Below are 12194 nucleotides of genomic sequence, written 5' to 3' on the forward strand. Positions count from 1 at the left end.
GGAAGTTAGCTGCCCCGCTTCGTACACGACGGTAGGGTGTCGCTGGAGTAACTTGCGCGTGGCTGCTGCGCTACCACTTCGATCCAGCATCGTTCGGATTGGATCATTCGCCGCAGCCGTGCACCAACTTGACCACGACCACCCCCGTTGGATTGTTACGACCTCGGTTCCGACGAGCCCATTGCCATCGGTAGCGTTCCTTCGAACGGCACCACAACTGTCCCCGAGACCCAAGCGACAGAGACGCTCCTTTCGTCAGCGTCACCAACGGTGGGTGACTTCTTCATCGTTGAACTCGACTTGCACACTTTTCTTGACTCTACGTTGACTTCGACTTCTGCGTGCACATTTCCCGACTCTCCTATATACACGAGATCGACCCGCAAACTCTGTAATGGGTCCCACCGTTCGTGGTATGGTTGAGCCTCTCGGATTAGAGGTTTACGTGTCTCTCATCCAAAACGAGCAGCACACAACCGATTGAAAATCTAGCTGAACGTGGCCAGTAAGTGATCATTTTACCGTAAGGTCGAGTAGCGCACTTTTTTAACATGGACAGTAGGGACAATTAAGGACACGACACACGCTACACTCGCAACTAAACTTATCCCCGATAAATACTTCATATATATATGCACCCACGCTATATAGGCTTACATAGATTTACATAGAAGTGATATAGATTTATACCGAAAGGGGATGTGTGGTTTCGTTGAGTTTTACCGTCCTAATGCCAGAACTACACGTACGTCTAGCTTCAATCGATACTGCTGCGCCAATATAGTCTGAAGCGTTTGTGAACGACTAGTATTAAGACTACTTGGCAGGGAACCGCAGTGTGACACTTTCACGAAAGACAAAGCTAAAAAACAATTCAGGGGAAAATGATAGAACACTATAGCCGCAGCCTACTCGAACCAGTCGTACGGGTACCCCCATACTCCCATCTCCGTTCACACTATACGACCAGAGTCCTTCGATGCGTCTAACCCTTCGGAGGATTTGCGCATTGAAGGACTCTGCAACGACGTTTGAGAAATGCCGATGCTTTTTGCTTTCGTCAGGTACTCGGTATCGTTTTGATGGATTATACGTAACAAAATGTAGTATCCCACCAATAGTCACTCTGCAATATCTTCTGTGTCACTGGCGTAGCCAGGAATGAAGAAGTTCAACCCCCCACCCCCAACCCTGAAAATTTTCAATTTTGCATGTGTGATACACGTACATTATACAAACGCACGCACATGCGTAAAGTATGGTTAAAACTTCCCCGTAGCCCCCCCCCCCCCCAAAAAAAAAAGATTTTTTTCTACACTACTGGTCAGTGTACACAGCTTCTTCTGAGTAGCGCTTATGTGATCCACTGTCCACGCACAGTATATAATACCGCGTGCATCATAGATTGTTTTGTAGCTGACCATAGGCCGCATCCTAAAATGCGCGCACATTTTTCAGTTTGACATTTCTTTCGCTTGTCAACCGCATACAAAAAAAAAAAAAAGACGGTTGTCGAGACGCGCCAATATACAATCGCTGTGTGACGTCACCTAAACCTACCTTAATTACCTCGTTTATCAGTCTGTGGGCATCCTCTACAAGAGGTTATCAGATTGGCATCATCGTGTAACGATTATCGCTCAAGCTATGCTTAAAGAACACTGCAAAGAAGTATTAATTTTCGTTTATCAGTAAATTATCCTTTCACAATCTCAAAAGCGCTACTCTGGCAACGAGGAGACACTTTAAGCAAGCGAAAAAAAAAAAAGGGTGCAAAAACAAAATGCATCAACTCGTTGCGACGTCACATTATGACGGCGTCTGTGAGGGCCTACGTGAGTGTGAAATAGTATCAACTTTAGCTCGTTAACTGAGATTATACGGCAAAAATAACTAATTACGTTGTGTTTTAATAGAGCCAACGTAGCATGACAAGCCTATCAAGACATTATATTTCAGTCAATGTGGCTGAAACGTGATGGGGTCACACTCGGGTGCTCAAGTTCCGGCGCGAAGTACAAAAATGGCACAGTTGCAAATTTGTGCCTCTGATAATGAACGCATGACGTCGAAATCGGCGGAAACGTAGTTTTCAGACAATAACCGGTCATTCCGAACACAATTGTTCTTTCACCTCGGTGCTCGTTAAAAAGAACACTCATCGACACACTAATTATATTTGTCAAAGCCTGACACGATTAGGCACACGGAGCTTTTCGGTTTCTTGTTGCTGCTTTTTTCTTGAATTTGAAAGCCGTCAATGCTCCCTTCCGGGTGGGAGCTTATCGGTCATCCGCCATTTCAATCTCGCCGGCCGGTCACGCGCCCGAGAGACAAAACTCGGTTCTCATGCCAGTCACGCGCGCATTTGCAATAGCGCGAAAAGAGCAAAAGTGCGCGGGACCTGATCGCCACTTTCGCCCAATGCTGTGCAATCGAATGCTGAAGCCGTAGTGTCACAGCACACCTACTGGATTCTCGTGGCGTCTACTTCGGCGGAGCGCGTTCAGTTACGCAAAAAGAAAAAAGAGAGAGAGAGGAAGGGCGAGCCATGACGTCATGGAGCTCTTCACCACATCGACGAATCGAACCCGCCAGTACGTTCCCATGGCAAAGAGAATGAAAGTGGACGAAGTGTTGAGTAACGGGACTGTTTAAACGAACTCGACAAGTCTGAACTTGGAGTGAACGCGTGTAGAGATGTTTGAAGAACGATGCAGGAAATGCGTGCCGACCTTCCAGGTGCATCAGGCGGCCGCGGCCGCTTTCAACATGGCTAACGTGATTAGAGTTCACGCAGGGCCTCCGAGACGAGCATCCAAATACGGATCTCTGGCAGCAGCACTCGTTGCGGCAAAATGCATTCGGTCTTTCTAGTTTGCGTCGGCAGTAAAGCTGCGTGGCGTGAAAATGACGTTGCGGAAGAATGGATGGATGAAAAACTTTTATTGGGGTCCTGAAGGATTCCACCCCCGTTTTATAGGGGTAGGATCACGGGCCGCTCCCACGTTGGGACGGGGCGCAATATCAGCCCCATACATTGACATAATAGGGAGGGAGGTCCGCCGCTACGAGCCTTCGCCCCCCTCTCCCTCCTGAAGGGGAACCCTGCGCATGCCTGTAGTATGGTGTACGTATGTGCGCATGTATTTGTGGTCAACAGTCAAGGGGGGGATGGGCCTGTAAATAACTGACCGGCCCTTCACACCTTCCTTGCTTCTTACTGGCTTAGCCCCCATCAATGCGGTCATCACGAGAACGCTAACTATTAGGGCGGAAGCTTCTCTTAGGCTAACCTTGTCACGCGTAACTGAGAGAAGCGACGAGAAACAAAAGAAGGCATTCTCGTCTCATTTCCTAGATGGCGTTACTCTGCCGCTACTCTCCGAAGTGCCGCTGCTCTCTGATTGGCTGCTGCGCGCGCTTTGCCTGAGTGCGCGGAAAACGAGTTCCCCTCTCAGTCTCTGGATCATCGCCGTATGTGTCGCATCATTGGTGGGGCATGGACGAAGCAGAGTGGCGGGCGCGTTGAATACGCTTGCGCTCGGCTTTCTTGGTTCGCGCCTCGTCGGTGTTACCCATGCGCCATCTGCATTCTCGAACGCGATCGGACGCATGGAAGCATGCACGGACGGGCGCACGCACGCGCGTATGAACAGACATATGGACGGACGGACACGCAGACAGCCGGACGGACGTACGAACGGACGCATGGACTAACACACGGACGGACGGACAGAAGCACGATGGACGCTTCCCCTACTCATTATCATTCAGTCTGTGGATATGCTGCGATTTTTTTACAGTAAGCTTAGATAATTAACAATAATTAATTAGAGCTTTTAAATTTTTTTTTTGCTTTAAGTGAAAAGCATTCAATGGAGGAATTGTGGTCAAGCTAAGTGACAAATATCCGAAAAATGTCATTCTGTTATTAAAGCGTGTTCCAAACCACCTAATTAATGCAGCCATCTATCCATTATAGCTACATGGTTTGTTTTTCTTTTTTTTTTAGTCCAGAGAAAGTGCATTATTAAGACAAAGTTTGTTGTAACTCAGAGAATTCGTTGGCGTCTTAGGCTCGATGAACACGGAGTCCACGATTGCAAACAAATGTGGCCTTCCAAGGTGCACCGGTGTTATGCAAATTTCTGGCTGCGTCCCTAGCAGATTAGGTCCAAATCGCATATGATGAAAGTGAGCAGTTCGGAAGCAGCTTTGCTTAGTGGGATAAATAGAAAGAACATGCAGTAGCAAGTCCGCCTAGCAGACGCCAAGCAACGCTTGTCTCCCCCACCCCTCCTTTTCTTCTTGATTAAGAACATCGATCATCGTGTCAAAGATTAAAGAGATGACAATGCAGTTTTATGTTATAATATTTTAGTTCATGTTCAGCAAAACCGCTTTCGTTGGCACTACAGATGAAAGCAGCACGTCTCTGTCCCAACAAAAGCAAAAAGAACAGTGGTTTGTGACAAAATAAAAATATGCTAATAAAAAGTTAAACGCCACTTTGTCATGAACTCCAAAACCACGGTTTTTCTTTATTTGCAGGTGAACAAGATGAGTGGCAAGACTGTGTTTGTGACGGGTGCGGCTGGCTTCATCGGCAGTCACACGGTCATCGAGCTACTGCGAGCAGGCTACAGGGTCATTGGAATCGACAACTTCGCAAATGCTGTCCCAGGTATGCAAGTGCAGCATTGACACGGTCACAGCAGTTTACGGGGCGCGAATTAACCATGTCGACCAAGAGTGGCATACTTAACCAACATTTAAAAACGTTCTACTTAACTGCAAATGGGGGCATCTCTCGCAAAGATTTGCTTTCCAAATTGACCAAACAAGCGGCGCCATGCCCCCCCTCCCCCCACACACAAATACCTGAGGATGCCTCAACTGCATGCAAACTTCTTTCTGTCCAATTCTATGCAATTGCAGTCCAACCCGCATATAGCCATCTCGCAAAAAAAAAAAAAAAGATAAAAAGAAAAAAGAACTCGAGTCAGCTCGTCATAGTATCTCATAATTATCATTCAGCAATTGATATAAAAGGAGGGCCTGAGACTAAGTGTGCACAGGCTCCGGTAACATTGAGTGGCACAGGCTCCGGTTTTCAAATAAGGGAACCCGCCCCACAGGCTTTGTTGAAGAATGAAATTATGTGGGTCTTTTGAGAGTGTCCCCCTCAGAATGAAAGAGTAGCATTTCTGGCATAAGCAACCAAAACCACCTTGAGAGCAGCCTGACAACAAAGCGAGAGGGTCGACAAACAATAGGGCTCGCCAGCCCATCGGTGTATTCTGCGTGCCCCGCAAATGTTTTATAAACGCCTACTCGTGGAACGTCCCGTGAGGCTTCTGTCTACGTCAAACCAGAGAAGATGTCGATTGGTGCTGATCCACACCACTCCTATACACACCAGCAATACTGATGGTGTGTATTGGAGGGAACACTCCAATAGACACCATCAATATTGCTGGCCCTCTGATTGATTCGCGATTGTTATGTGGGGTTTAACGTCCCAAAACCACCATATAATTATGAGAGGCGCCGTAGTGGAGGGGGGCTCCAGAAATTTCGACCACCTGGGGTTCTTTAACTGAGCACGCAGACCTAGAGCATTTTCGCCTCTATCGAAAATGCAGCTGCCGCTGCCGAGATTTAATCCAACGACCTGCGGTATTGCTGGCCCTCAAACAGCAAGTGGTAAAGAAAACAATCTTCAAGCACGTCACTAGTCTGTCAAGAGGAGACAGAACTTTCAACCACCAGTAGTTTTATGCATATCTAAGCAACTATGTTTCTGTAAGGTATCGAAATATGAACATACCATGCACTCAGCCCTTCAACAGTGAATCTGTCTGTATATTTAGGTCAGCTGGCGTAGTTTCCTTCCTGCAGTATTGGCAATGTGCCATAAACGCAGGTGAGAATGGACAAGCGGCCAGTCTGGAGCGGGCGCAAGAGCTGACGGGAAGGACTATGACGTTTTACCAGTGTGACCTCCTCGAGAAAGCGTCCTTGGCAAAGATATTTGACAAGGTATGGACCAGACACAACTGATGGTTACACAAATAGCAGACAATGGAGGACCTGAAACTTTCTTGATAAGCAGGTGTTACGAAAAATATAACATTTAGACATTTCAAAGTGTGTTTGTTTTTCACACTCTCACTACAGAGCACACTTTGATCACACGCACGTCCTTTCGTCACCAATGAATCTACAAAAGCGCGCAATATACGTAGGCACATACCGTACTAAAGTTGCACCACAATGAATAAGACTATACTTTTCTGACAAAGGGTGACTTAACAGCCCATTTAATTTTTAGTTATAGGACAAAGAAGTTGCTTATGTTATATCCCATAAATTTCGACAACTTGGGAGCCCTGTTGAGAACGCAGCCAGGAGCCATGCCATCAACTACAATTCACACTTAAATTTCTGCAGCACAAGATCGACTTCGTCATCCATTTCGCCGCTATGAAAGCTGTGGGCGAGTCCATGCAGAAGCCGCTCTTCTACTACAAGAACAACATTGTCAGCACCATCAACCTGCTCGAGGTAAGAGCCTGCGTGTGCGATACGGCAACTTAGTACATATCCAGTGTACATATCCACAGTGTCTTGAAATGTAGCTATGAATTACCAATTTATGGTCACCCCCAAAGGCACAATTATTGGTGCTTTATGAGTCACTGGCATTTTTAGCGTGAACTATACTCTATATAATTCGAGCGAATTCGGGCTTTTTCTTGCGCAGAGACGAAGATGCGATTGCGAGGCACACCGCTGCCAATGACAATGCAATAACTTTGAATAGCTCGGGTTCTTTAACATGCACCTACAGCTAAGTGCATAGATGTTCTTGCATTTCACCCATTTCAAAACGCAGCCGGGTATGCTGGAACTCGAACACAACCTAGGGCTTGTAGGTAGCATTGCCATAGACGCAATGTCAATGCAATACAGGCCTTGTCAGGCATGCATAAAAATACATTGCATGCGGCTAGTTCACCAAAACCAGCCATAACTAATTGATGATCCAAAATCTGCAGGCACATGCATAACCCTTATTTGCAGATGCGGCTGAAAACAACACGCAGGTTGGTACCACAGGATGTTCATACATCAGTAGAAAATGTGATATATTCAACCCATTCACAATTTTTTGCAGGACCTAACAGTGGCATTACTGAGTCCAATACAATGCAAGGATATCTCTTCAAGCACACAGAACCTTTTCTGTTAACTTGAACATTGCGTCATCCACACAAGATGCTTGTGGATGTTTGACAGCTCCTGTTTGATTTTTTTTTTCCAGGTCATGAAGGAGCATGGAGTCTACAGCATGGTGTTCAGCAGTTCTTGTGTGGTCTATGGCAACCCACAGTACCTGCCTATCGATGAGGCACACCCAATTGGCAATGTTACAAATGTGTATGGAAGAACGAAGTATGCCATTGAGCAAATGCTCGAAGACATCTGCAAAGCTGAGAAGGTGGGCTGAACATGTATGCTGTGCAAATTATCAAGATGATAAAATTATCTGCCCCGCTATTTTGGTTGTGTCGCACATTCCAATTTTGCTTATAAGGTTAAACTTCCAACACTTGAACAAGCATCTATGCAATGAACCATCTCATTTCTAGCTTCCCTCCTACTTAGCACCATGTATCTTCAGCCTCAATATAATGAGGCATGTTTATGAATGGTCAATAATGAATCGAGCTTTGCATAAACCAAACTCCCGGCATTTTCAATTTTGCATGTATACAAACATACACACATACAAATGCATTCACAAAGAGTGGTTGAACTCCTCCCCCAGAAAAAATTCCTGGCTATGCCTCTTAGATTAAACTTCAGCATACTAACAAAAGTGTTGATTCACATAGTTCTTTACACGGCAGCTTAACTGCGATTACCTTTGACATAACCCCCTCTTCCTCACCCACCTTTGTGCTTCTTAGAAATTTTCGTAATTTACAGGAGCACTAAGATCCCTGGCACTACAGTCAGCAAGAGTGGCATTCATGCATTAATTAATTCGTTCATTCATTCAACTGAAGCAATGTCTAATCAATGCAACTTACCTGTCTCCATGCAGCAATGGAACATTATAGCACTGCGCTACTTCAACCCTCTTGGTGCTCACCCCTCGGGAAAGATTGGCGAGGATCCCATCAGAGCTTTCACCAACTTGATGCCAGTCATTGGAGAAGTTGCGCTTGGAAAGAGAACGGAACTGGCTGTTCTGGGCGGCGACTACGATACCGAAGATGGAACAAGTTAGTTAGGCGATGTGCTCCAGCCAGCCATAGCATGTGCAGCTAAACATTGTTGATATGCAGGTGTACGAGATTTCATACATGTCATGGATCTTGCTACCGGGCATGTAGCTGCCTTGGAGAGGTTGGAGCAGAATCCCAGATACAAGGTATCGTGCCTAGGTGTAGGATTCATAACTTATGCATAACTTATGCATAGTCGTTACAAAAGTAGAACTGTGATAACAATGCAAGCTCTTAACACCTGAACAAAATAATGGGGACACAGAGCTCGCAGTAATCTTTATGTGTCGGCCTAGGTTGGCTCGAAGGAAAAGCCGCCATCATCTTTTTATTCTCACATGATTACAATGATTCTCCCGCCCCTGAAAGTTTTGCAGCTAGCGTGATTGTAATGTAGCAGCGTTGTACAGCCCATTTCGCAGAAGCGTCACTGTCATCGGGATCTTTCGCTGTGAGCGAAAAAGAAGTGTTGGCCGTGAGTGAAAATTTGAGGTCTACACAGGAAAAATAGGAGAAAATTTGCACTTTGGCTTTTTTGTGGCACAGTTTAGGTCTTCATAGAGAAGCAAAGGCAGGCTAGAGATTTAGAAGGTGTGTGTGTGAAAGTGTTCGGACATCCAGATTTAGCTACCATGTTGAGATAGAGCAATGCTTAGTTAAGGATGCTTCAATTTTACTTGCATTGCCTCATAGATAGGAGGCATTGCAAGCTTTCTGCATCTCACATGCTTCTGGCGTCGGTTTGACGAGGCTTTCACCTTAAATAAGAAAAAATGCTATGGGGCTGTTCATTGCAGGTATACAACCTAGGAACTGGCAAAGGGTACACTGTGCTACAGCTGATTGATGCCTTTGAGAAGGTCACGGGAAAGAAGGTAAGACCAAAGTGTGCAAGAGACGAGACTTGTGTCAGGAAGAACAGTTCATAACTGCATGGTTCTGGTGCTACTGCCCACAGATTCCCTACAAGATCCACGACCGTCGCCTGGGTGACATACCAGCCATTTGGGGCGACTGCAGCCTGGCAGAAAAGGAACTACATTGGAAAGCACAGCATGGCATTGAGCGCATGTGTATGTGCAGTTTTCATACCAGAATCTACAACATTTTGCTTCAGTGCAACTTGAATACTGCATTTCTTATCTGCCTTTCCTGTTACTGTTTTAGCCTACCGTATTTCCAGTACAACTAAGTCTAATAAGGTCACTGCTTGAATATATTCAGAAAAAAGCCATTAGATTTATATGTAGTTATTACGACAGTTTCGTTTGACATTACACGCTAATAAGCTACTACTGAAACCTTTGCGGTAAATAGCATTGGGGAGATTGTGTCCCCCTGCCTTACACCCTTCCTGATTGGAATTCTGTTGCTTTCTTTATGAAGCACTATGGTAGCAGTTGATCCCCTGTAGATTTCTTCCAGAATGTTTATATATACTTCATCTATGCCCTGATTCCGCAGTGTCTGCATGACGGCTGATATTTCTACTGAATCAAACGCCTTCTCGTAATCTATGAAGGCTATGTATAGTGGTTGGTTATACTCTGAGCATTTCTCTATTACCTGATTGATAGTATGAATGTGGTCAATTGTTGAGTAGCCTGTTCGAAATCCTGCTTGTTCCTTTGGTTGATTGAATTCTAATGTTTTCTTTACTCTGTTAGCAATTACCTTTGTAAATAGCTTGTATACTACAGAGAGCAAGCTGATCGGCCTGTAATTCTTCAAGTCCTTGTCATCTCCTTTCTTATGTATTAAGATGATGTTAGCGTTCTTCCAAGACTCTGGTACCCTTCCCGTCAGGAGACACCTCGTAAACAGGGTGGCTAGTTTTTCTGACACAATCTGTCCTCCATCTTTGTCAGCAGGTATGATGTTACCTGATCCTCACCAGCAGCTTTGCCTCTTTGCATGCTCTCCAAAGCTTTTCTGACTTCTATCATTACTGGTGGGGTGTCATCTGGGTTACTGCTAGTTCTTATAGTATTAAGGTCGTGGTTGTCTCGGCTACTGTACAGATCTCTGTAAAACTCCTCCGCTATTTTAACTATCCTATCCATATTGGTAGTTATTTTGCCTTCTTTGTCCCTTAGTGCATACATCCGACTTTTGCATATCCCAAGTTTCCTCTTCACTGCGTGCTTACAGGAGGTTTTCAGAAGCCTAGAATGGGAACAGCTAGGGATAAGAGTTAATGGAGAATATCTTAGTAACCTGCGCTTCGCCGATGACATTGCATTGCTGAGTAACTCGGGGGACGAATTGCAACTCATGATTACGGAGTTAGACAAGGAGAGCAGTAAGGTGGGTCTTAAAATTAATCTGCAGCAAACGAAAGCAATGTACAACAACCTCGGAAAGGAGCAGCGCTTCGAGATAGGTAATAGTGCACTTGAAGTTGTGAAAGGCTATGTCTACTTAGGGCAGGTAATAACCGCAGAGCCTAACCACGAGATTGAAGTAACTAGAAGAATAAGAATGGGGTGGAGCACATTCGGCAAGCACTCTCAAATAATGACTGGTAGATTGCCACTATCCCTCAAGAGGAAGGTATGTAACAGCTGTATCTTGCCGGTACTTAGCTACGGAGCAGAAACCTGGAGACTTACAAAGAGGGTTCAGCTTAAATTGAGGACGACGCAGCGAGCAATGGAAAGAAAAATGGTAGGTGTAACCTTAAGAGACAAGAAGAGAGCAGAGTGGATTAGGGGACAAACGGAGGTTAAGGATATCATAGTTGAAATAAAGAAGAGGAAATGGACATGGGCCGGGCATGTAGCGCATAGACAGGATAACCGCTGGTCATTAAGGGTAACTAACTGGATTCCCAGAGAAGGGAAGCGGGTTAGGGGGAGACAGAAGGTTAGATGGGCAGATGAGATTAAGAAGTTTGCGGGTACAAATTGGCAGCAGCAAGCACAGGACCGGGTTAACTGGCGGAACATGGGAGAGGCCTTTGTCCTGTAGTGGACGTAGTCAGGCTGATGATGATGATGAAACCTTTGCCTCATAGACTTATTTACAGTAACCATTAATGCACCTACATATTCTCTTCTTGACCCAACAGACAGCCACCTTAACATTGGTGCATTTGTTCCATTGCACATGCTACTGAATGATGAATTTGCTGACAGACTGCCTCAGTATGTTCATTAATCAACTGTCTCATCCTCACATTACTTCTTGTACATTTGTTTCCTTCCTTGCTACTGAACTGAGCTATTCTATTGATAAAATATCCTGTACTTTCTCACATATAGCCCGCACCACTGAACAATCAAAAGCTCTACATAACAAACAAAAATGTGCCCATATCCTCTGCATTTAACCCGAACCCCCACTTTTAGAGTACATCAAAAAATTTTGCAGGTTAATGCGAGAAAATGCAGTATGAGTGTATCCAGTCCAGCAACATCTTGCCATGTGAAATAGTAGTGTTTATATATAACAATACTAATAGCATAATTTTTCATTTTTAGGTGAGGACTTCTGGAGGTGGCTGACAAGCAATCCTGCTGGGTATCGTACAGACAACCCACACACAAACCTAAAAATTAACACCACTGATATTGGGTGCGGAGACTCTGCACTGGCACCAGAGCTTGACTGTGACAAGTAGCAGCAAAGGAGCTCTAAGCCAGGAAGGGAGGCTTTCAGTATTTATACTATCGCTGTGCATTATTTCAATAGGTCTCAGCACAGTCAACATCAAATTTTTTAGACACCCCTAGGAACAGCAAACTTGGTCGTTGGCTGTGGTCACAAATACGAGCCTGCAGGTCGGGTGGTTTTCATGTTTGGGTCACATGTATTTTTATTTTTTCACTCTTATTTTGCAATAAAACTGAAATTTACAACGCAAAAACACCCTCTTGTTTTTTACACTGCATG

General features: G+C 45.1%; 1 protein-coding gene across 1 annotated transcript; it reads left to right on the forward strand.

Moving 5' to 3' along the window:
* On the forward strand, positions 1-12168 carry LOC119181134 (UDP-glucose 4-epimerase). The gene is made up of 10 exons (XM_037432316.2): positions 1-270; positions 4555-4687; positions 5930-6045; positions 6457-6570; positions 7331-7507; positions 8117-8297; positions 8361-8446; positions 9098-9175; positions 9259-9373; positions 11783-12168. The coding sequence occupies exons 2-10, from the start codon at positions 4564-4566 to the stop codon at positions 11920-11922; spliced, it is 1131 nt and encodes a 376-aa protein (XP_037288213.1). The 5' UTR covers positions 1-270; positions 4555-4563; the 3' UTR covers positions 11923-12168.
* Positions 12169-12194: the final 26 nt, after the last annotated feature.

The sequence above is a fragment of the Rhipicephalus microplus genome, chromosome 10 (assembly GCF_043290135.1).
Source record: "Rhipicephalus microplus isolate Deutch F79 chromosome 10, USDA_Rmic, whole genome shotgun sequence".
NCBI classification, from domain to species: Eukaryota; Metazoa; Arthropoda; class Arachnida; order Ixodida; family Ixodidae; genus Rhipicephalus; species Rhipicephalus microplus.

Bases quoted from the DNA above. Each gene is read 5' to 3' on its own strand.
- LOC119181134 (XM_037432316.2), top strand. From the start codon at position 4,564: ATGAGTGGCAAGACTGTGTTTGTGACGGGTGCGGCTGGCTTCATCGGC. The intron at 7,508-8,116 runs GTGGGCTGAACA...GTCTCCATGCAG, and splicing joins ACATCTGCAAAGCTGAGAAG to CAATGGAACATTATAGCACT. The intron at 8,447-9,097 runs GTATCGTGCCTA...TGTTCATTGCAG, and splicing joins AGCAGAATCCCAGATACAAG to GTATACAACCTAGGAACTGG.